Below are 26,879 nucleotides of genomic sequence, written 5' to 3' on the forward strand. Positions count from 1 at the left end.
CATTAGAGAGTATGGTTACATAAGATGGGCTGCTAACTGCCCCGCTTTCTGCAAGAGTTTTAATAAATTGGTGTCGAATTATAAAGTAAAACTTGCAGAATATGGGTAATGAAGTCCACTCTTGAAAAAAGTATCCATAAATTAGTGTAATTAAGTTGTATTTCCGATGATATTTAAAAATTTTGATATACAGCGGTAGAAGAATTACTAAAACTGAAAAATACTAAACTAAAAATAACTTACATTTCATTACCAGTTGAAAAATATTTTTCTTCCCATCGAGGCAAGCAGAGATGCCAACTGCTCCGGACACGCCAAATTAATTTTTAAAAAAAACGGTAAATAACTGCAAAGTAAATTTTGCAAATATTTGACGATTTTTGCTTGCTATATAAAGGGTATAGCATAATATAAGTATTATAAAGTGGTGAATGATATAAGCCTACGAATTATTTAGAAATAGTGGTGTGTGAAAATCTACTAAATTGAATTTATTAATCCAAAAATTACAATTAATAAACTACCACTTTAAAATATATATTTGGTGTCCGGAGCAAGTTGGCATCTCTGGGCAAGTTGGTATCCCTGCTAGCGTGGATAGCTGTAGATAAACGGAAAATTTCTTATTAAAAGTGTCACCACGAAATACCTGCAGTTTAGGTATTTTTCTGATGATACACTATTATATCATAGATGCCAACTTGCTCCGGACGGCAAATATATATCTGAAAGTGGTAGTTTATCAATTGTGATTTTTGGTTTAATAAATTCAATTTAGTAGATTTTTATCCACCACTATTTCTAAATAATTCGTAGGCTTATAGAATTCACCACTTTACAGTAATTATGTCATGCCATACCATTTAAAAAGCAAAGCAAAAATAGTCAAATATTTGCAAAATTTACTTTGTAGTTACTTACCGTTTTTTTAATTATTTTGGCTTGTCCGGAGCAGTTGGCATCTCTGCTACATATCAAAAATTCAAAATATTAGATGATATGCAACGTTATCAAAATTCAAGATGTTCGAAAGCAACCACGATAACTGTTTACCTACATCAAAAAGCTTCCACATGGTCTTTTATAAGTAGTTGTGCGCATGAACTCAAAACCTTTTATAAAAGTAATTGAGAAAAATTCATCATATTTAAGAATTGAATCTGTAGTAGTTGACATGTGAATAAGGCAAGCCAATAATATTCATAAATAAAACAAAATTTTAGTCATATATTTGGTACCACTTTCTTATTTTAACTAGATTTTATGTTAAGTGACTCGTTCGGAACTTCGACATACTTCACAGTGGTCTGATCAAACTTCCTATATAAACCTTTTGGAGACGTTGGCGTACCTCAATGATTGCTTAAAAAATGTGTATCACTTCATGGTGGAGGGGATAGGGGCCCCTGCCAAGTTCGAATGTCAAGTGAAAATTCATGAGAAAAATTACTTCACAAATCAAGATGAAAAGGTAAAAGCCTTGAACAATAATATGACTATGTACTACGCAGTTATCTATTAGAGACATTTTTAAGGAATAGACGCAATTATCGGTATTGTGCAAGTTTTATTACTTAATTCGTTAGTTCCTAAAATGTAACATAGACATTTAAGTGGTTAATTATTACTATGCAGCAGTCGTAAAATGCCACCAGAAACTGAAAATTTGAACTTCTAGAACGGAAATAGAAATTAGAATCAGAAATTTTTCTTACATTAAATACAGCATTTTTGAAAACTATTAATTTTAACATAAATAAACAAAAATAAAAAATAATGAAACCCCTTGAACTTTTAGCTAAGTGATTAAAAACCGTAATATATTTTTTTTTATAAGGAAATCACAAAAGCATTTTAGCTTTGATATAGTTTCAGGGATATCAATTTCTCCACTTAACGCAAAAACTTTCGCAAAGTAGTAGAAAATTTATAACTATAACTTAGAGGAATTTTGCCAACACTTTCATCTTTCGTTTACAGAAAAATTTAATCAAGGAATTTTGTCAAGAAAATTAAGAGAGTTTTGGTTATCGTATGTACGTCCGCAATTAATCGATTAACTTTATCATCCCATTTGTTAAATTTAGAAAGTGGTTAGTTAAATGCAGTGTTGTTTAAGTCTTTCATCGCAACAAACAAAATAACTCGTCTTCGAGGAATACTAGCTGTGATCTATTGTTGTATTAGTAAGTATAATTATTGATTGCAATTACTTATTATTTTTTAAAGTAAAGTAATTAAGTCTTAAATTAATTTGCGTTTTATTTCACTTTTAGTGCTGCAGGGTGGGAACTCTATGATGACAAAGACGTGTCATTGCCATGCTAAATTGTAAATGGACGAAAACAATTACAATTTTAGAGGTTAATATTATTGTCAAAAATTAGTGTCATAAACAATTTCCACCGCCTCTAAAAGAGCTAAAAGCATCAGCTCAAAATAATTGTAACTAAGTGTTGTTATATGTGAAAATCTGAGCTATTTATATTTATGTTAGATATAACAAACTTCTAATTGCATGTAAGAATCACAGATCAATCCGAATTTTGCCCCGTTGAAAAATTTTTTCCGCCAAGTGGAATACGTTTGCATGTCTCTGGTGGACCATTTTCGTCACATTTATGACCAAGTACAAGAAATGGTTTATATATGAAAAGTTACTATCTATAAAAAGTCGTTGTGCATGTTTGCTTATACTAAGATAATGTTTCTTTAACTTAACATTTTAGCTTCAGGAAAAGAAATGTGCTTTGACTTCAATATACTATGTTATTCAATATGATAATTCAATATTATCAATATACTATGTTAAAATAAAACTATCTTTTTTCTGCTAAAATAATTAAAGTTATGAAACACGTTTATTCTCCCTTTTTATGCTCTAAATCAGTGTTTCCCAAACTTATGACTTTTGCGTACCCTTTCTAAATTTTTCGTAACACTGTGTACCACTAATGAAGAAAAGAAATGTATTTTTTACTGTAAAAAATTTCTCAAAAGTTACAAATCACAACTAGCTGTTGACACCACTAATTATTAACTGTTAACTCTGGAAAAAATAGCAAATAGAAAAATACGTAATTGTAAATTTTCATGACTAGCTTTGTTTTTGAACAAAATTTTTTGAAATTTTCGTTTGTTGCAAGATATTTCGCGTAAGTACGCGTACCCCCGTTAAACTGTTCCCGTGCCCCTGAGGGTACGCGTACCACACTTTGGGAAACACTGCTCTAAATCAAAAAGATCATAAATAAATGTAAATCAGGAGAGAACATAAATAAATTTAAAAATTAAAACTTATGTTTTGATTTTTACAGATACCTCGATTTCATTAACGTTATGGCATACGATTTTCATGGATCATGGGATGAAGTTGTTGGTCACAATGCTCCAATGCGTGTCAGACCAGAAGAAAAAGATGGTCAAAGGACACTGAATGTTGTAAGTTGCAACTGATACAAAAAAGTAAAAAAAGATCTTACTTTGACCGATTCTCGCTTAATCTAACTAGCAGCGCTCTTTTCCTTTAACCGGTTTCATAATTTTATGACTGGCGATGAGCTGTCGTTACATAACAGAATTGTGGATACTAAAGTTCGACTCTGTAGTTTTGTAATTTTAAACCCAACTCATAAAGCCTGAACCAGACATTGAGACAAACTTATCTTAGTTTAAGATGCTCCCTGCATTTACATGACAATAAGAAGAAAAACCCACTAGAACCTACCATAGTTAACACTTTACCGACCGGCCGTCGATTAATCGACGTTTTGTTCTCAGCGCTTACCGACCGGTCGTCGATTAATCGACATTTTGTTCTCATCGTATACCGACCGGCCGTCGATTATTCGACGTTTGCTCCCCAGCGCTTACCGACCGGTCGTCGATTAATCGACGTTTTGTTCTCATCGTATACCGACCGGCCGTAGATTATTCAGCGTTTGCTCCCCAGCGCTTACCGACCGGTCGTCGATTAATCGACTTTTGACCGATCTGTGGTGACTACGTTTTCCACCAATTCAGCATGCCCTGAAAAAAATTCAGCTGTCGTTTTCTCGAGTGCAGCTGGGTGCGACCAGATTTTCCTGCGAAAAGAGTCGGGATTTTTCATCGTGCAGCTGGGTGCGACTAGATTTTCCTGCGAGGAAAGTCGGGATTTTTTCATCGATATGAAGGCAGGGATGCCAACNCAGGAATTGAAAGCTGCGTTTGCATCTAATGGGTATCTCTTAACAGCCGCTGTATCTGCAGGAGTCAAAACAATGGAAACCGCGTATAACATCCCTGAAATCTCCAAGTAATATACTTTTTTTCTTCAAAATATTAAAAGTATTGCTCTAATTTATTTTACGATTTGTCATAATTTTTTATGTTATCATCAAACAATGCATTTTAATCGAAAAAGTGTAACAAAAATTACCGTTTGCAGACCAATAATATTTTACACACAAGTTCTTCAAAAATATAAAAAGTTTTTAATAGTCGAATCGAAAAAATTTTTTTATCATTTTTTGCAAGATGTACTACCAGAAATGTATATAAGTACTGTGGTATGTATTGAGTGCTCAGGGTTACGGATTCAGATTGTTAGAGAGTCAGGCATTAGAGAGTATGGTTACATAAGATGGGCTGCTAACTGCCCCGCTTTCTGCAAGAGTTTTAATAAATTGGTGTCGAATTATAAAGTAAAACTTGCAGAACATGGATAATTAAGCCCACTCCTGGAAAAAGTCTCCATAAATTAGTGTAATTAAGTTGTATTTCCTTTGATATTTAAAAATTTTGATATACAGTGGTAGAAGAATTACTAAAATTGAAAAATACTAAACTAAAAATAACTTACATTTCCTTACCACTTGAAAAATATTTTTCTTCCTAGCGAGGCAAATTGCTATCCCTGCTAGCGTGGATAGCTGTAGATAAACGAAAATTTCCTTTTATAAGTGTCACCTCGAGATACCAACAATTAAGGTGTTTTTCTGATGAAACACCACTACATATAAAAAATTCAAAATATTAGATGAAATGCAACGTTATCAAAATTCAAAATGTTCGAAAGCAACCACGATGACTGCTTACCCATCACCTCCTACATCAAAAAGCCACCACATGATCTTTTATAAGTAGTCCGCGCAGACTACTTAAAAAGTGAACCAGTTGTGCGCATGAACCCAAAACCTTTTATAAAAGTAATTGAGAAAAGTTCGTCATATATATTTGAGAATAGAATCTGTAGTGGTTGACAAGTGAATAAGGCAAACCAATAATAGTCATAATTAAAACAAATTTTTAGTCATACATTTGCTACCACTTTCTTATTTTAACTAGATTTTATATTAAATGACTCGTTCAGAATGTGGATATCCCTCATAGTGTGCTAATCGCTCTGCCTATAAAAAACCGCGTGGAGGCTTATAAAATGTGTATCACTTCATGAGGAAAAGGTAAGAGCCTTGAGGGCCTATTAGAGACATTTTATAAGGAATGGACGTAATTGTGCAAGTTTTATTACTTAATTCGTTAGTTCCTAAAATGTAACATTGACATTTAAATGGAATTATTATTATGCAGCAGTCGTAAAATGCATCCAGAAACTGAAATGTTGAAATCCTAGAACGGAAACAGAAATTAGAATCAAAACTTTTTCTTACATTAAATACAGCATTTTTGAAAACTATTAATTTTAACAAATTTGAAATACAGATAAACCCCAATATTTAAATTCTTTAAAATAAATAAACAAAAATTATTAAACCACTTGAACTTTTAGCTAAGCGATTAAAGACCGTAATAGAAAAAAAAAATTTTTCGACAAAGGAATCACGAAAGCATTTTAGCTTTGATATAGTTTCAGGGATATCAATTTCTCCACTTAACGCAAAAACTTTCGCAAAGTAGTAGAAAATTTAGACCTATAACTTACAGGAATTTTGCCAACACTTTAATCTTTCGTTTACAGAAAAATTTAATCAGGAAATTTTGTCAAGAAAATTAAGAGAGTTTTGGTTATCGTATGTATGTCCGCAATTAATCGATTAACTTTATCATCCCATTTGTTAAATTCAGAAAGTGGTTAATTAAATGCAGCTTTGTGTAAGTTTTTCATCGCAACAGACAAAATAACTCGTCTTCAACGAATACTCGCTGTGATCTATTGCTGTATTAGTAAATGTAATTATTGATTGCAATTGATTATTATTTTTTAAAGTAAAGTAATTAAGTCTTTAATGAATTTGCGTTTTATTTCACTTTTAGTGCTGCAGAGGAACTCTAAGATGACCAAGACGTGTCATTGCCGTGCTAAATTGTAAAGGGGCGAAAACAGTTACAATTTTAGAGATTAATATTATTGTCAAAAATATGTGCCATAAACAATTTCCACCGTCCCTAAAAGAGCTAAAAGCGTCAGCTCAAAATAATTGTAACTAAGTGTTGTTATATGTGATGTGAAAATCTGAACTATTTATATTCGTGTTAGATATAACAAACTTCTAATTGCATGTAAGAATCACAGATCAAAATCCAAATTTTGCCCCGTTGGAAAAATGTTTCCACCAAGTGGAGCACGTTTGCATGCCTCTGGTTGACCATTTTTGGCACATTTATGACCACGTACAGGAAATGATTTATATATGAGAAGCTACTATCTATAAAAAGTTGTTGTGCATGTTTGCTTATACTAAGTTAACGTTTCTTTAACCTAACATTTTACTTATAAGAAAAGAAATGTGGTTTGACTTCAAATGCATGGATAAATATTTACATTATCAATATATTATGTTAAAATAAAACTATCTTTTTTCTACTAAAATAATTAAAGTTATGAAACACGCTTATTCTCACTTTTTATGTCCTAAATCAAAAAGATCATAAATAAATGTAAATCAGGAGAGAACATATATAAATTTAAAAATTAAAACTTATGTTTTGATTTTTACAGACACCTCGATTTCATTAACGTTATGGCATACGATTTTCATGGATCATGGGATGAAGTTGTTGGTCACAATGCTCCAATGCGTGTCAGACCAGAAGAAAAAGATGGTCAAAGGACATTGAATGTTGTAAGTTGCATCTGATACAAAAAAGTAAACAAAGATCTTACTTGGACCGATTCTCGCTTAATCTAACTAGCAGCGCTCTTTTCCTTTAACCGGTTTCATCATTTTATAACTGGCGATGAGCTGTCGTTACATAACAGAATTGTGGCTACTAAAGTTCGACTCTGTAGTTTTGTAATTTTAAACCCAACTCATAAAGCCTGGACCAGACATTGAGACAAACTTACCTTAGTTTAAGATGCTCCCTGCATTTACATGACAATAAGAAGAAAAACCCACTAGATCCTACCATAGTTAATACGATGATAAGCTAATTCTAATATGACATTGCATTCTCGGAAACAGTCTTTCAGAAATATAAGGCATTATAGTTAATAATGTGCCTGATAAGAAACAACTGAATAGATATATTTAGTGGGCAAACTTATCTAATAAATCAGTATACAGAGTTCAAAAAAAAATCAATATCAACCTAAATAACTTTCGTTCCAATGATCAAGTTTATCTGCCAATTTTAATGGTTCAAGTGGGTGACCTCAAATATGGTAATTGATTAGTACTATCATGGTCGGTTCGTTGCCTACCATAAACCTATCACTTATTTTTCTTTCGATAGATTTGGATTTTCGGCATTCAAAATTTTGCCGTTGCCTCAATCTAGAATTTGCGTTTCCAGCAATTTCACAGAAAAACGATTGAACGTGTGGCCCTTTTTAAATCAATTACTCTTTTAGAATATGTCACTTTATCTCGAGAACTAACGAAGAGAATCGAAAAACTTTAGTACACAAATGTAAAATTCGTTTCTCCAAAATTATTTCCATGTCTAACTATTTATAAAAATGTAATGATGGCGTCGTAGTTTCTTGTTGGCGTCGGTCGGAAAATCATATAAAAAGATCCATTTTCCCTCATTAATTTACATATTATTTTTTATCATCATCAGCATAATAGTATTACCAGTCATAAAGATATTGTTTGCATTATAAAATATTTTTGTATCCCTAATTCAAACATAAATTATCAAAAATATTTATTTTTCTCAATATCCTTATTATTACTTTTTCGATTTTAATTTTTTTCTAAATTAAAAGTTTGAAGCTAAAAGAATTGTTTTTTAAACCCAAAATTGGATCAACTCTCAACGACGGCTATAAATTTAAAAAAATTATTTGTGAATTGTGAGATCATTATTATTTATAAATTATCAATTCTGTAAATCTTTCATTTAAGGAATATGCCATCAATTACTGGATTAACAAAGGAGCTCCGAGAAACAAAATAGTTTTGGGAATGGGGCTTTATGGAACATCCTTCACTTTAACTGATCCATCCAAAACTGATCTTGGTTCTCCAGCTAAAGGACCCGGTAGAGCAGGTCCCATAACCAAAAAAGACGGAATGTTAGGATTCAATGAAGTAAGTATTGCATTAGAAACCGTTCTCTTAATTCGCCAAATAAAGATCTTTCGTAGAAATTGACATTTCAGTTAAGCTGTTCTTCATCAGGTTCTCCAGCATCTTAAGAAAATTCTTTGAATTGAGCTAAATTCTGCGATTTCATAGTTCTTTTTGCGCTAAGTAAAAATGATAGTCGTATTATCAGATTTGAGCTTTTCCAGTGCCCAGTTACATTTTGTCATTGTTTGGGGGAAAGGATTTGTATGACATATTCTGAGTACATCCGATAAACTTTCTGACGTTAGTTACATTATATCACATTAAACTCGATTTATCCTAATCGACAGCCATCTATCGGAATAAAAAAACAATTATTTACCTTCATATACTCTACAATATTCCAAATATGACTACTATTGAGCAATGAAATTGTGCTATCATTATTTCCACATCTACCAAATATGACCATGACTCACTTTCGTGAATTTTAAATTTAGTACAGATTGATATATCCTTACTTTTAGGCGACAAGAGCAGGCCTTCGATCAGAGGTCGTAATATCCTCTAAAATACTAATATGGTTAACAAAATATTTCAGATTTAGTTTCCAATTTATAGTAGAAAAACACACGTTTGGAACGACGCATTTAGAACTGGATCTAATCACTTTAATAGTTAGCTTGCTCTGGTAGTTAAGATATCATAGCCTTTAAATATCTTAGCTCTTCTACAACTTTTTTTTTAAAAAAAGCACTGCCGAACACTACTTCAGCCTATAATGAAGTAATATAATAATATATATACTTATTAATAATTAGCTTACTTTTCTAAGCCAGCTTGCTTTTTCTAACAGTGTTTAGATAATATGATGGTGACAATTTGCCGTAGCTTCTTTAATTTCAATTCAAAGTCCTTTTATCATATCAATGAGGTCTATTCAAAAATTATTCTACCAAAATTTATGTAAACAAAGAATTACAATATTTTAATGTAAACAAAGTTTTGACTACAGGACGTCACGCTTATTTAAGGAAGTGTACCAGAAAAAGAGTTTATAGAAGCTCTTGTTGTATACAGATCAGTCATCCTGATCTAATGCCATCTCTTAAAACATTGAAATTTTTTGGTCCCATCTGTTTTGTTAAAACTAATTCGATAAGTATTCCTTAAATTAGAAAAATACTATTCATGGGACTAGACACTCTTTGTCCCTTACATATTCATTTGTACAAGTGTACAGATCTATCCTAAACCCGCTCCAAACCCTAAGCGATTAGCAAATATATGAAAAACACTAATACGAAAAAAAGTAATAGTTCATATTTGTTCACACCAAGTGGATGTTTTGCTCTGCTTCTTAGCACTTTAGCAGAGATGCCAACTGCTCCGGACACGCCAAAATAATTTAAAAAACGGTAAATAACTTCAAAGTAAATTTTGAAAATATTTGGCTATTTTTGTTTGCTTTTTAAAAGGTATAGCAGGACATAAGTACTCGTCGTCGTCTTATGTTGCTCGAGGCCTTTATGCCCCGAAGGGGCCTTTTACCTCTCCATATGATGTTGTAGATCGTAGTTAGGTCAGTCGTCAAATGGAAAGCCTAGAAGAGAGGGGAGAGAAGAAAAGTGAAGAAGGTGGTGATGGGCGTGGCCTGATGGATGCTGCTCGGTGATTGGCTGGATGGCTAAGCTTGGTCTGAAGTGAAAATTTTGGATGTTTTGGAAATAACTAAATTTTGGAGAAGTTCTAGCACTTCTGCTTTGTCTAAAAGTTTATCTAGTTCTGCAATTAAAATGAGAGATCTGGCTGTTGGTGAGAGTTCTGGTTGGATGGGATTGGAGATAGTAGCTCTAGTATTTCGTCTGGATTGGAAGGTCTTTTACAGCTGGCGGGAGGGACAGCCGGTGAAGTTTGCAGTATGGGAACCGGCACAATTAGCACAAGTGGCAGGAGTTGATCTATCTTTACAGCACTGGGGACATAAGTACTTTAAAGTGGTGAATTGTATAAGCCTACGAATTATTTAGAAATAGTGGTGGATAAAAATATACTAAATTGAATTTATTAAACCAAGAATCCCAATTACTAAACTACCACTTTAAAATATATATTTGTTTTCCGAAGCAAGTTGGCATCTTTGCTTTAGCTTTTAAAAAGCACTATCTATAAACTTCGATCTGAATATAGATCTTTACAGCTGTGATACATTACGGTAGATAGAACTATCTTGTTTTTGCAAAATAAATACAAATAAAGAAACACATGTAGTACCATTTTTTTGTTGGAAAAATAGACAGTCACATTAAAATGACTGTAGACACAACAGAGACACATCTACTTCAGTCTTTTTTAACCTAAAAACAGTACACCAGGCGCCCACGGGCACAATCTCAGATGAAGGAGTGGAGTGTCCGCTTCGCGGACAGGTACTCCGTAATCACACTCAGTCTTAAGTCACAAACCTATGACTTAACCCGGGCAAGTAAAAGTTGAGGGAATTGGAATTTATTTTGAGAAAAAGTGACATTAAAAGTGAACAGTGTAACTATAACAATTTTTTTTTTTAAACTTGGGGATTTTTCTCGTGAAAACAATCGGAAAAATAAAGTAGATATTAACAGCGCTCGAAAAAACTCAGAAATTTTACCCGTCCCCGAGGACGGCTTGTCCTACAATGTACCCGTCCTCCTTTGAAACTTACCCGTCGCTTCTAAATGAATAGATTGCCGTATTGCAAATTGCGACAGATTACCAATTTACCATACCGAACGGGAATATCCAGCTTTGTTTCCACAAGAAAAAAATGTAGGAACGTAGTGTATTACCACAAACGACCAGAGAATGGAAATACTAGCGAGAATCGTTTCAAAAAAAGTGTTGATTTTATAAATAAAAGTCAGCTACTTTTTCAAAAGTCAAAGTACATTTTCTTCTCATGGCACTTTTTTGCACTTTTATCTGAAGACATTTTGCCATCCCGTTTCAATTTATAATGCTAAAAATCTAGAAAAAGCAGTTTTTCCTGTCCGTAATAAACTTTTCAACTGATGATTTGTTTTGCCTTGAAATGAAAAAATTTTTTTTGGTACCATTTGAGCTGGAAAAGAGTGTCACGCACGTCCGGAGCTCCTTGTTAAAAAATCGAAACAACGTGCTGTACACGTTACATGCACAGGTCGTTGTAAGAGAAATGAAAAAGACGTTGGTGGTTCATATAAGAGAGATAGAAAAGTTGTCTGTTTCGATTTCTATAATACCTAGAATTTATACCACCTAGCGGTGAGATGCCAACCGCTGTTTTGTAAGCTCATCTGAGTATTCTATGCCTAGCGCAAATAATTAAGCATTATTGCTTCAAAACTTAATTTTAACACAACAATTTAATATTAATAACTATTTAAGCTTTAATGAAAATTTAATATTTAAAAATCGTAATCTTACCTTGGATCATGTTTTAATTTATTGATATTGAAAAATCTTACCTTATTTGCGTTTAAAATCTGACTTTAGTTTCTTGTTCGTAAAATGCTTATATTTGTTTGTATTTCACACCAGATCTGCTTGAATCTTAAACAAGGATGGAAGGAAGTGGTCCCAGCTAAAGTAGACGCTCCATATGCATATTCAGGAGATCAATGGGTTGGATATGATGACAAAAAGAGCATTGGAATTAAGGTGAGAAATTAAGAAAAAATATTAATTTCAGAAGAAAAAAGCACCTTTTTCTAACATTAGAAACCTCTAATTACAAGAAGAGAGATAAGTTATACCCAAACTGAAATTTTCATTGCTCCTAACTACAGTGTAAGTTTGTTTTCAGTAAAAGAAGGTACCGTATTCCATATACCAAAACTAAGAACAGCAAACGTTGATGCACGTGAAGATATTTGTTATTGTTTTCTTTTAAATTTTAATCTTTGGAAATAAGACCTTCTAGTATGTTATGGAAGCAGATAGCGCAGGAGAATATTTGTGTTTGTGTTCTGTTGCAGGAAATTGTTTAAACGGATCTTGGATATTTCGCGTCGTTTGTTTCAAATTTGTAATCGGCTTCTCTCTAGAAGCTACAGTTTTTATGCAACTTAATAACATATTCTTTATCAGGATTTTTAAAAATTCAATGCTCATTATTATTGCATGCTAGAATTTTTAATTGTATCAAACCTTAAATTTTCAAAACATAATTGTCGTATATATAAGATGCATTTATAGAAGTTTTGCCCGACACAACACATAAATATGTGTGTTTACACACATGTGTCGATACGCACATAAATATGTTTCATATACGCGTAAATATGTGTGTATAAAACTTATATATGAAATACTATTTTAAATTAAGTTACTATTGCTAAGGGTGATTGCAAAATATGATGTTTTTTTTAATTTTTTTTTAATGGCGGGCACTTGGGGATTGTCCCGTTGGCCACAGGAATGCCAGAACTGCTACTCTCTTCTCGTTACCCAGTGAGCACCTGTGGCGAAGACACGGTGGTGGAGCAGCGTCGCCCACGTCACACCACAAACCCGTTTATAGGACGGGCCACATTCACACAAAGGAGAAAGGACATAGAACACACGCAGAGAGAGAAAGAAACATCCATGCCCTGAGCAGGATTTGAACCCGCGACCATCGGCTCCGCAGTCAGGCACGCTAACCACTAGGCCACCTGGCCGGCAATATGATGTAAATCTGCAAGATTTAATCCTAATATCCTATCAAATTTTAAAAGTTTGTTTACAGAAAGCATTTTCTTCCATTTGGATGAGGTAAAAAGCATATGTTCTTATTACCAGTGTTTGGAGATAACTACTATCCCTAAAGTTATAAAAAGCTAATCCCCTACGTTTTACTTGCTTATTCTTCTACAAAAAATGTCGAAAAAAATGTAATATGTAACTCGTAAATTTTCAAATGAGGGAAATGTAGAACGCTATTCATATGGTACTTTATATTCCAGGTTGACTATTTAATCAAAGAAGGACTGGGAGGAGGAATGGTTTGGTCATTGGAGACTGATGATTTCCGAGGAAATTGCTACGGCGAAAAATTTCCACTTTTGTCACAAATTTACACAAAACTTAACGGCCCTGTTGTCAAACCTACCATTAACCCAAACATTAAGCCAACAGTTGGACCAAAACCTACTGAAACACCTAAAGAATTTACTTGTCCAAGTGAAGGTTACTTCAGAGATCCTCATAATTGCTCAGTCTTCTACTATTGCGTACAAGTAAGCAAAGGTGAATTGGTTAGGCATACCTACAACTGCGGAGAGGATTCAGCTTTTGATGAAGCTTTAAAAACGTGCGTTTTGAGGAAGAATGTTCCAGGCTGTTAATATTGAGCGGTTTGAAGTTGTTAAATAAAAGTTTTTAAGTTATATTTTCTGTGCTTTAATTTCCTATTATTTATTTTTTTCACACAAATTTTTCCTTTAAAATTTTGCTTATAAACTATCTTCAAGTGTTCTCTTCTACCTATTTTCATTATGGTTCTATCTTTACCCGGAATGGGAGTTGTAGTTTCAAGGAAATGCATGCGTATAAAATATCGTTGCTTAGCAACCAATGATGAAAATCTGGTATAAAATGAAAGAATCTTACCAAATTTATCTCAGGAACCAATAAAAAGTGGACATTTGATAAACTTCTCCCTAAATAGAGAATTATTTGACGAAATTTCTCCTAACTAGCACAGAGTGCCTTATATATCTTTTAAATTGCAAAAATTATTTCAGTTCTAGGCTTTTATTTTTCTAATGATTATTCATGCAGTGATTAAAAGTTTCAAATTTGAATATTTTTTAGCAAATAACTTTAAAGAAAATGGCAAATGAGTAGAAAATGTACATTTGCTAATTCCTACATTTAACTACAATTTGTAAAATGGTTACATATAAATGACAGTATATACAAGGTATTCCAAAATTTATGGTATTAAAGGATAATAGAAAAAACTAGACAATCAAAATTTACCTTACAATCCATGTTTGAAGTACTAGTCGTAAAGCGCTAGAGCACGAATGCTGTGTCACAAAATGAAGGGAAATAAGTCAGATGTGAAAATAAAGAACACCTGATAAAATGATGAAAAACATTTTATTCAACAAATTGAAATTAAACCACCCTAAATTTCCCACTACGGAAAGAAAAGTTGCAGCTGCCAACATTAACAGACGGTACACACTGTCTGAAGAGTGACCACCTTATACTGGCAAAAACCTCAAGGCATCTCTCTAATGGCGTCAAAAGCTACGGATATCCTGGCAATAATAAAAAGAAGAATCATCAGAATTTATAGACTCATCGTCGTAGACGAGGCTCTTCATATGACCCCCCCCCCAAAAAAAAAGTCCAGACATGACAAATCGGCTGAGTGGACCGGCCAGATCATTGGACAGCCATATTTCCCATCACCCCGGGATACATGATATCTAAGGTGTTAAGCACATCCATACTGTGATAGGTGGGGCCCCCGTCGTGTTCGCACCACATGCGTCGTTCGATGTGTGCTGGAACACGGTTTAGTATTTCCGTCAACACATCTTTCAAAAACAGAAGTTATGAATCTCCATTCAGGCGTTTTGGCAGTAAGTATGCCCTATCAGAGAACTGTGCACGATTCCGGCCCAATCGTATAGTGCGAAACGTCACTGGAATGATCGTGGACACGTTGCGTTCGTGTCTTCAGTTGCTCAGACACGATAGTTGCGGATATTCGAAATACTCTCGCTTGTGAATGTGCATTCGTCAGTAAACAACAAATGAACACAATTCGGGGCCCACAGCTGTCTGTTTTAGAAACCACGTGGTACTACGGGCTACTACATTAAATTAATAATGGGCCTGGTAATCCGATAGTTCCAGGCCCTGAAATCTCGGCTTAAGGTAGGGATGCATACCTTCATCTCGTAGCATTCTCCACACTGTATTAGGGAAACATGAACGACTTGGGACAGTGTCCATGTGCTAGAGCCAAGCTTTTTGCTAATACTATGCACAATGTCTTCCGTGATAAATGGTGGCGTCGTAACACTTCGGCCACATCCGGTAACGCAACTTGAAAAAGACACGCAACTTAAAAAAGAACCTCTTTCTCGTGGTTGTTGGTGCAGTCGTTGAATTTTTTAAAAATTATTAAATTTATTAAAAATTTCTTTGTCAACTAAATTTTCATTTTTATCATTGTCAAATCCGCGGCTAAAAATCTTCTATCATTTATTAAAGAATTTTTAAAATAAAAATTTATTTTGCATTTAATGTTAATAAATTCTATGAAACCTTCAGTATTAAAATTTCGTAATTAAAATTCAACCTAATTATAAACTTTGAATTATCCAGTATAATATTATTACCTTGCACACATCCAGTTTCGGGCCCCATCACCCATTTTTCTATACATTCCCTAATGTTACATTGTTTGAATTTTATATAATTAATCCTTAAATAAGGTAAACTATTTATAGAGAGATTCTTAGACGCGTAACCTTAGAGAAATATAAGGGTTTGCCCATGGCAAAACCCTCAATTTGTTCTTAAAAATTACCATTGAATTGAAATGGAGTTTGCTGAATACAAGAATTGACAAGGGAGATAATAGCTTCAATTTCAACGAAAGATTAGGGAAATTCTCTCAACTGTAGTTTTAAACAATGAATGGCAACGGAAATAGAGACATAAGTGAAAAGAGAAACAACATTAAACGAGAGTATAGTTTGGTTGTGGGGGGGGGGGAGACTCGCTAGAGAGAAAACAAAATCATGGAAATTTTTAACAGTATGGATATTGTTGCGAGCAAATTTATAGTACGGAGTATCAATGCTCGACACAATAGGTCTAAAAACAAGTTGATGCTTGTAAACTTAAGAATGGCGTAGAAACGAGCACACTTCGAAACTGCAGAAATGATATCATGTTTAGTGTAATACGAAGGAGAACGAAAACTTTATGTTTTATTTTTAACAGCAGTAGAATGAGAACAGATTTTAAAATTGTGTTAAGGCCATAGGCAGACATATTCTTAACATAAATATAGCCATGACCAACCCCCTTTCTCCCATTCTTTGCTACATATTCATGCATTATTTCATAGATGTATTTTGGAAATTATTCAAATTCTTACTGAGGAAAAAATGTGCTGACGATACGTCTGTCTTGTCTTATTTTTAAGATTTATTTTTTGTTGCCAACTCGGTTATCCCGAACATTCAATTTGCTTTAACTGTTATCAGAGTTATTAGGATCTCCTGAAGATCTTGTTAACTTTGATAATCGTTAAGGCATTTACTACTTTTCTTGTCACTGCGACCTTTGCTACACCGGACAAAACAAACGCGTTTTAAAATTCTGACTTAATAAACACGGTAGATCTGTAAGTTTTGAAGAATACAAGAAATCATCAATAGCTACATATAGTTGGAATCTTGAGAACAAACTCAATTTTAACAAGGACAAAATTATTTTTATCCCAGTCACATCAGCTCATCTTGATGCCCCGGAATCTTGTTTTTTTTTCTTCTTTTTTTTTCTTCTTTTTATTTCAAATGAATTCTGATGCCCTTGTTAACGACATTAGTTCCTCACTACCTCCATAGTTCGTGGAACCATTAAAAAAACTAACATTAAAGTACGTGCTATAAACTACAATTTTATGAAATATGAATAGTTGATAGCTTTAAAATATTTGACAAATTAAATAGTCTTTAGTTAAATTTTAAGTAATGGCTAATGCTCAATCAGTCAGAGAATTCCATTTCGCTAATCCGCTCGAACGGTTAGTCATAGAATGTTCTAATGTCGACAAAAACCTTCTTCGTGCTTCTAACAATCTGTATGCCAAATTTCATTTCTTTCTTTCGGATAGTTTAGGAGTCAATAAAGAACTCACATACATTCACTTTTATTCATATAGATACGTCACAAATAATATAATGATTATTGAGCATAATCATACATTTTCATAAACAATGTTAGCAAGCTGCGAGATTTTTTATTTGATATCCACAAATGACGTCATCGTCGGTGAATCCTAGACTTTGTCGATTCGGAAGCCAATCAGGATCAACACACACGCATGACTCAACTCACAGGTATCCAATAAAATCTAATTTAAATCACGTGGTTAGGCATAATCACTTCTTCACTAGTTGCAAGCTCTACATTTTGTATAATTTAAATAAATAAATAAAAACTAGAAAAATTATTTTTGTTAATCGTCTTTTCAACATTTTCTCATTGTACAAAAATAATTAAGCTGTTTTTTTTTCCTGGAGTATTGATTCGGATGTGGCGATTTCAAAATTTTTGTTCAGCTGCAAATTTGTTTCAAAGTCATATTTTTTGCCCAAATGCACAAAGTTTATAAAGAATATTACATACATCCACACTTTCACGCTTCTTTGAAAAATGAAAGATAAATTAAAAATACATACGATTTTAACCTACCGCATTATAAACTAAAGCGTATTACAGAGATGCCAACTTGCTCTGGACAGCAAATATATATTTTAAAGTAGTAGCTTATCAATTGTGATTCTTGATTTAATAAATTCAATTTAATAGATTTTTATCCAACACTATTTCTAAATAATTCGTAGCCTTATATATTACCACTTTATAATATTTATGGCGTTCTGTACCTATTAAAAAGAAAGCAATATTAGTCAAATATTTGCAAAATTTACTTAGCAGTTATTTACCGTTTTTTTTTTTAATTACTTTCGCGTGTCCGGAGCAGTTGGCATCTCTGATATTATCTCCTTCTTCCTATCACTCCCTACGTAGCAGAGAAGTAAAAGAATTCAGTACTCCCTCTTGCGAATTTAAAAAAATGCAGGTTAGTAATGTATTATTAAATTGCCGAAAAACTCTTGATTTGTTGAGGGATATAGTTTTCAGATTTGAAATTAGCGATGCGAAAATATTTACGTTTCGTTCAAAATATTAATTCCCAGTAAATGCCTTAGCAAGCACAAAATTAAAAATACATAAATAGTTATTTCAAGTCCTGTATGCTGCCTTTTTTCCAAAAATCTACTTAATTGCGATGTTATCTGTAACATAATTCTTATTTCTTCATCAAAGTAACAAAAAATATCTCTGACATTTTAAAGGGCATTCAAAGATCAGTTAAAATTAATCTTAGAAAGGTGTAATCTGTAAGAAAAAAGAAAACTCCACCATATGTCTGCCGATCAGTTTTGCAACTTGTGTTATTTTCCTTTGTGCTAAGTGATCATGATATAATACAATGTCAAATAATAAGATAAGCTGATTAATAAATTGATTTGCGATTATCAGGTTATCATTTCAAATGCTCTAAGTGAAGCTTGAGTTTTTCGTCTTCAAAAATTATCTTCCCATTTGATATCGTTTTACGTTATAAGTTTTAACTTTTGATAATGACAATAAATTGCAAATTATCGAACATTTAATACAATATGTCTCACTATCTTATTTAACCAGTTAAGCGCGTCTGACGTATATGCACGCCAGACTAAATCTCGATAGCTGTGCATATGGCCTGAAAAATAAAATAAAAAATACCATTCTTTATACAAAACTAAAAATTTCAATAAAATACATTATTAATATTATTAGATATTATGTTTTCTTTATAATATCAATCGAATTGCTATACATTTTAAATTGCGGGCGGAGATAAGCTCGTGACCCGAAATCGATAGAATACCTAAACCGTGCTTAGACGTAGAGCATTGATTTGCGTAAACAATTATTAGGGCCAATATTTTCCTTTTACAACTTTTAGCATTCTTGAATTGAATGCAAGAATGCGAATCATTCGATCAAAATTCAGTTCAACGCTTTTTAGAAATATTTATTCTAGTTACAGATCTTATAATGATTTAATGTTTAATTTTGTTTTTAGATTTTTGATTCAAAGTTGTTTTATACACCATTAAATGTTAATGATGCAAAAGTTCATAAGAAACGCCATTTTTTCCTGCTCTCTCGTTCAGGCCTGAAAGCGAGACGGAAGCGGGGAAAAACTGGTCGTAGAACTATTTCCATAACAGATATTTTTCGGGAGGAGTAAATCTATTTTTAACAATAAACAGTTCATTGCTATTAATTTTTGCACGGGGAAGAAGCAGTTCAATACATTGATTGTATCCGTTAAAAAATTTGGTATTATGCATATTTTATTATTCTTGAAAAAAAGCTAAAAATGAAATTTATTTGCAACCAGTTTTAACTCTTTTCCGCCCTGATTTATAAGGACTTTCAGCCTGCTCTCGTTTAAAGTCCTAGATATTTACTAACTTGTCCAGGGGTGAAAGCGAGACGGAAAAGAGGAAAGGCTGGGTAGTAAAACCATTTCAGTTATAACTAGTTTTCGGGAGGAGTAAACTTATTCTTTTTAAAACTATTCAACAATATCTACTTTATCCTTGGAAAATAAGCAGTTTTATATATAGACTAAAATTATAAAAGAAATCTTGATAGTTACAGACATTTAATTTTTCTAAAAAAAAATGCTAAAATGAAATGCCTTTCGTACCAGTTTTTGCACTTTTCCGTCTTGCTATATAAGGGCTTTCAGCCATAAACTTGTCCCACTTACTCAGTCTTCATTTGTTTTATCATCTCGATTTTACTTAGGCAGACAGAGAGTATAAACTTGCGTCTACCATGGCTTCTGCTACTTCTCCAGAGATGCCAACTTTCTCCGGACAGCAAATATATATTTTAAAGTGGTAGTTTATAAATTGTGATTCTTGGTTTAATAAATTCAATTTAGTAGATTTTTATCCACCACTATCTCTAAATAATTCGTTGGTTTATATAATTCACCACTGTTTAGTACTTCATACCTGCCAACTCTTCCGGATTTTCCGGAAGATTTTATTTTCATATTTAAAGTGGTAGTAAATATATACTATTTTTTCTTTTACAAACTTAATTTTTAAATGATTTTGATCACCACTATTCTTTCAAAAATTAAGCACATATATTAATATGCGGTACTATCATGGTTGTCAACTTAAGTTTTCTCAAATGCAAAGTATTTGTTTGCTTAAAATTGAAGTTTTAATTCCATTTTAATACCACTGGGAAAAATGATTATGGAAGGAATTAAAAGTTGGCAGGTATGGTACTTATGTGAAGCTATGCCTTTTTAAAAGCAAGCAAAAATAGTCAAATATTTGCAAAATTTACTTTGTAGTTAATTACAGTTTCTTTTAATTATTTTGGCGTGTCCGGAGCAGTTGGCATCTCTGCTTCTCTAGTATTTCTTGCATAACCAGGGGTGAAAGCGAGACGGAAAAGAGGAAAGGCTGGTTGTAAAACCATTTCAGTTATAACTAATTTTCGGGAGGAGTTAACTTTTTCTTTTTTAAACAATATCTACTTTATCCCTGGAAAATAAGCAGTTTTATATATAGACTAAAATTATAAAAGAAATCTTGATAGTTACACATATTTTATTTTTCTCAAAAAAAAAATGCTAAAATTAAATTTCCTTCCTACCAGTTTTTGCTCTTTTCCGTCTTGCTATATAAGGGCTTTCATCCATGTGCACAACGACAGTACAACAGGCACCTACGGACTCTACTACATGATGAAGGAGTGGAGTGTCCGCTTCGCGGACAGGGACTGCGAACACAACTTCAGTCTAAGTCTCGTTTAAAATCAGAAACTAAAAGGTCAACTGAAAAGTACATGATTTCTGCAAACTACAAGATGGCTGGGATAAGGGCCGCTTCGCGGAATAGGTACCCAAAACGCAACTACTACTAGGATTAGCTCACTCGTGGTGAGTCCATACCCTCCAACTGCTACGGAATTTCCGTAGTTTCAGAAATCTTCTTTTCAGACGGTAGCAAAATTAATGTCTTAATATTTAAAAAAAATTAATTTTAGTGTAACTTGTCCACTATTACTTATAAAAATGCAGGCCATATGGCTAGATTCTTAAGTTCTGATAAAAGTTTTATGAGAGATCCATTTGCTTTAAAAATTTCTACTTTGGTTCGCTAACACTAGAAAGAATTATTTTCAAAATCTTCATAAGTTGGAGGGTATGTGAGTCTATTAAAATGACAAAAGAAGAAGAAAAGAAACAAAGAAAGATTACAAAATATTCTGAAAGCTTTAGATTTAATTGTCTACCATTCTATAAGATAATTTGCAAAAGTGTAGCAGTTGGCTGCCTTGGCCATATGCGACCAGTAACGAGAGGTATTACTGGGACACCTGGATCATCACTTTAACCCGTTTTGTCCCGAATTTATATATTGAAATCATACAAAAAGTGGTATAATATATAATCGAAATTAATTGGTTTTTCTACTGTTATGCATTCAAAATGTCTTTGATAGATCAAAAAGTACTTGCTCCTTATAATTCTAGATCTAATCAGAAATAACTAAATCATTGTGGTAACTGAGAATCTTTTAATTCACCCAGATAAATGAAAATGATGAAAAAAGTTTCCCACCACAATGAATGTCTTTGAAAAAAGGAACTGTCCTATATATATGACGCTGGGCGTTAACCGGTTAACAGAATCAGAAACAAGGTAGTTGTTTGACTATCTATCTCTTGTATAACTTTTTTGTCGTTGACAGATATTTTGCCCTTATCGTGTAAATACGTAAATAGTTGCATGTATTTCCTCTGTTATTTTTCTATTTAAATACACCTGTGTTAATGTTAAAATTGTTCCGATAAATATTATTATATTCTAATCTAGTTCTATCTTAATTGCGCTTCATATTCTATCGATTTCATCATATGTTCAACTGGTCCCACTTGTGACTTTAATGCTTAGCAATTTCACTCTCCCCAATTCTGCTCCAACTTCACACACCCCCCATTATCTGTCTCAAAAGTCCGACGAATCAGTTGTTGCTGCTTCTGGGCAGCACATCGAGATTTGATCTATGTTCTAAAACAGGGCGGCCACCTTTCTGCGCTTTTTGTAAAAAATTATTCTAGTGGTAGATAAGTTAATGTTTTTTTATTCCTAATTCATTTAAACTTTTTTCTACACCACTACATATAAATGATTTTAAAGCTCATATACAACAATATTTTGCTCCAGCGCTTTCGTGGTGACACTATTAAAATTTGCAAGCTTTGGACATTAAATGTCTTCCATAAAATACTTTACAAAAAGCGCAGTGAAAATCAATGAGATAGCTAATCTATTCCGATTCCTACTCTCAAAAATCAGAACATAGACACGGAGAATCTATATCTTCAAGACTACAAAATTTCCTGTGTAATCTCCATCTATATCTCAGATCAACATATAGATATCTATAGCCATTACTATAGTGGCTTTCGGGCACTAACAGCTATGAAGTTTTGAGGTGTCCATTCCCATGTCTGCCAACTACTGCGCTTTTTTCAACATATTTTATAGAGTGGTGGATATTTAAAAACTAAAGTTTTCAAAATTTTAATAATTTTGCTAATATTTTAAGAGCCTGGCAGAGCTCGGACAAAATGGCGTTGCATAGGAACCTATAAACCATTTATAAGTAGCGGTGTGCAAAATAAGATTAACCCTTTCGCACCGGACGGGACATGTGCTGTCCTAGTCCATGGGAGAAAGCTTTTATGTAGCAAGACGGAAAAGAGAAAAACCTGGTACGTAAAACATTTCATTCCAGCATTTTTTTCGAAAAAAATGAAATATCTGTAACTATCAAGATTTCTTTTATAATTCTGGCATATATATAAAACTGCTTCTTTTCCAAGACAAAGTAAATATTCTTGAAAAATTTTAAAAATAAGTAAACTCCTCCCCTAAACTGGCTATAACTGAAATGGTTTTACTACAAGCCTTTCCTCTTTTCCGTCTCGCTTTCACCCCTGCAGATTTTTCGCCGTATTGAAAGGGTTAAGGGGGCACTGAACATTCCGAATGAGGAAAAATCTTTCAGAAATCCACTTTTAGAAATATTAAAACAAATTCGCATTTAATTAAATAACATGCAACAAGCCTTGTTGAAATCGGAGTCTTCCTTACCGAGTAATAAGATTATGAATTATCAAGTCAAAGTCAATCCATCAATACGTAGTTCTCTTTGACCAAGTTGCTTTTTCTAGTAATGAAATTATTTAATGTTCTCACAACTTTAAACACTTTCTTATGCATCACTTTTTTTAAATGATTTAAAAAAAAATTTCAGATACTCTTCGAAGTGCCTTTTGTCATTTTAAACGCATTTGATAATGCCAATAAAGCATAGAGGCCAACTGCTCCGGACAAGACAGAATATTTTGAAAAGCGGTAGAAAACTCAAATTTGCAAAAAATGTGGTTAATTTGCTAACTTTTAGGACGATTCGACACAGCTTAACATTAGGATGCTGGATGCTGGATATTGGGGTTATCTCGGCGTTTGGCGCGAAGCCCCACTAACCGATTCATCGATTCTGTTTTGTTGTATTCTGGGAGGTCCTATATATCTTTGAAGTTGTAGTATGTTGTAACAACAAGTCAAGTCCTTAAGGAGTAAATCTTTAGTTTTTAAGGGAAAATTATCTTTGGAATGGGGAGATCCCCTTGAGTAGAGTTGTATGATAAAGTTAATAGTATTTTGATAGTATGCAGTCTGAGCAAAAAAAGGCGGTAATTGGGCTGAAATTCGAATTATCACTGATTATATCAATATCGAACAATTTATTGAAATCTGATGTGGTGCATGTTTTTGCGTCGCTGTAAAATTATGTGGTCAATTTAGCTATAAAGCAATTGATATCATCAATGTTTAAGTCTTTTCTGAGCAATCTATTGCTAATCGTCCTTGGGGCGCCAGTTAACATTAGGGAAAGGTCCTTACTACTTATACCTTTGAATTATTTAGAAGTAGTGGTATTGAAAAACCCTATAAATTGAATTTACTAAATCAAAATTCATACATTAAAAACTACCAATCGAAAATATTAATTCCCTGCCGGGAGCAAGTTGGCATCTCTGATAAAGTAATTTAATTTGCAATAAATGAGCAAACATAATTGAAGTTTGTTTTTCGAAGAAATATTTGGTGATAATAAAATAAAGATGTAATGCCTAGTTACGTTATGTTTTTATACAATTAAGATCAGCACTTAAATTTATTTAAAACCTATAAGCAACGTATTTAGGTAACAATTTGATTAAAAAATTAAAATTCATTCACACGAAACTATTTATTTATCAACAATTAAAAGCCATATTTTTGGCTACAATTTAAAATCTAATTGTTATCTTTTCTTAAATTTTGTACACAGACTTCTATTTATGTCACTCATATTCTGTTAGAATTTGAAATTGATCTAATAAAAGTTGCACTTTTTGTTTTGAACGACCAGTGTTCTTGTAAATGTATATAAAAAAAATAATTTTCTACAAAAAGCCGAAAAGCCCTGCGCTTCGTGGACACTTGTTCCGCAAATCTTTTTGAGTTCATGTTCCAAATGTTTTTTCCCACTTTTGAAGTATATCTGAAACAGGATTGAAGATAAAACGGAAGAAATGAAAATAGAGATAGAGAAAGATAGAGCTTTAAATATTGTTGTTTGTAGCTGGTTTCTTGTCTTGCTTGCTTTTGGATCTGTTGTAAAATTTTTAATAGAACCATTTGTCCGTCTCTCGATATGTCTATACGTCATTGATATTAATTTTGCACTCTGTGGGGGGAATTATAAACTTAAATACAACTCTTAACTAGTTAAGGTGGATTTACTGTATTATTTTCCTAAAATTTCCTATTTTCTCATTAATATTTAAACAGAAGCACGATTTTGCTATATTAGGCAGCAACAAGCTTATGAATCTCTAAATATTTAAAATGTTATTTTATTTTAGTGGATACAGTTGAGTAGGTTGATAAATACAGAAATTCAGTGTATACAGTCATAACCTCCTACATCAGAAAGCCTCCACACGTTATTTTATAAGTAGTCTCCGCAGACTTTTTAAAAAGTGAAGCAGTTGTGCGCATGAAACCAAATTTTATTTTAAAAGTAATAAGAGAGACATTTATCTTATATATATCTGAGAATTGAATTTGTAGTGGTTGACAAGTGATTCCGACCCACCAATTCATAAATTAAACAAATTTTTAGACATACATATACTTGTAACCACTTTCTTATTTTCACTGGATTTTTTATTACATGACTCCATAATCTGGTTTACCTTAATAATGGTCAATCCGACTACCTAAAAGAAACCGTGTGGAGGCTTTCAGTTGTAGAAGGGGTTGATACAGTTGAACTCTAAGATAAATGCAGAGAATGAAATTGTTTTGTTACCACTTCTTTGCAGCTTGAAATAATTAATATTATATTTTTCCACAGTCGGTACCTGATTCAAATTCCACCGACTGAAGCCTTACTGGTTTAAAATTCACAATCCACAAATTAAACTGAAAGCCTCCACACGGTTTCTAATTGATAGTCTGAACAGACCATTACGAAGGTGAACCAGTTTACGAAAGAACCATTTAATAGAACATCTAGTAAAAATAAGAAAGTGGTAACAAATGTATATCTAAAAATTTGTTTAATTTTTGAATATGATTGGTTTGTCTTGTTTACTTGTCAACCACTACAGATTCAATTCTCAAATATATATCAAGAATTCCTTTTTAAAATAGAATTTGGTTTCATGCGCACAACCGGTTCACTTTTAAAATAGTCTGAGCAGACTACTTATATAAAACCGTGTGGAGGCTTTCTGATGCAGGAGGTGGTGCTACTGCACGGCCCATATGCTCGAATTCATTTTCATACTAAGATTAGTAAACGATTCAGGGTTGCCACTGGTCATAGAACAGTCATAATTTCGAAATATTTTTTGACCAATCAAACCTTTATTTTGTAATGACAATAAATTTCTACCGATATAGTGGGTAGAACGGACTATGTCTGCTTACATTACACAATCAGCACTATATTCTCCCAATGGGTCATTTTCGTTATCCGTAAATTTGACCATAGGAACCTATTTGGAAATGGATAAACTTTTTTTCATGTCATTAATAGAGGATTCAAAGTTGAATCTCTTAACGTGGAAAAAATATATCTAAAAGAAAATTCTATCTCGCTTTTTATGAGTTTACTGCCACTAATAAATTGTTTAAGAACAGTTGAAACTGTGCAATAAGTCAAAGATTCCAATTTAATTTTAAAGTGAAACTTTATATTTCGACTAAATATATTAATCTTTAATTGACATATTATGTTTCAAAGTGTAATTTAATTAACCCCTAACACATTAAGTCGAAAGACTGAAGTAAATTAATTAGAGAGTTCTTTGAAACTTTTCATACTATATTATTTAATTGCGGTTGGTGATAAACATTTGGATAAAAGTTGGAAATAAGTGCTATTACATATAATAAAAAATATCGAAAATAGAAACATTATTACGATAGTATACAATTAAAATACA

General features: G+C 32.7%; 1 protein-coding gene across 1 annotated transcript in view; it reads left to right on the forward strand.

Moving 5' to 3' along the window:
- The window catches only part of LOC122268288 (probable chitinase 10), a 150,299-nt gene that overhangs the window by 64,623 nt on the left and 58,797 nt on the right, over positions 1-26,879 (forward strand). Inside the window, exons 10-14 of the mRNA XM_071181735.1 lie at positions 3,318-3,441; positions 4,119-4,297; positions 6,941-7,064; positions 8,295-8,480; positions 12,018-12,137. Coding sequence (XP_071037836.1) covers positions 3,318-3,441; positions 4,119-4,297; positions 6,941-7,064; positions 8,295-8,480; positions 12,018-12,137 — 733 coding nt within the window. The remainder of the gene's footprint in view (positions 1-3,317; positions 3,442-4,118; positions 4,298-6,940; positions 7,065-8,294; positions 8,481-12,017; positions 12,138-26,879) is intronic.

This window comes from Parasteatoda tepidariorum, chromosome 6 (assembly GCF_043381705.1).
Source record: "Parasteatoda tepidariorum isolate YZ-2023 chromosome 6, CAS_Ptep_4.0, whole genome shotgun sequence".
NCBI lineage: Eukaryota > Metazoa > Arthropoda > Arachnida > Araneae > Theridiidae > Parasteatoda > Parasteatoda tepidariorum.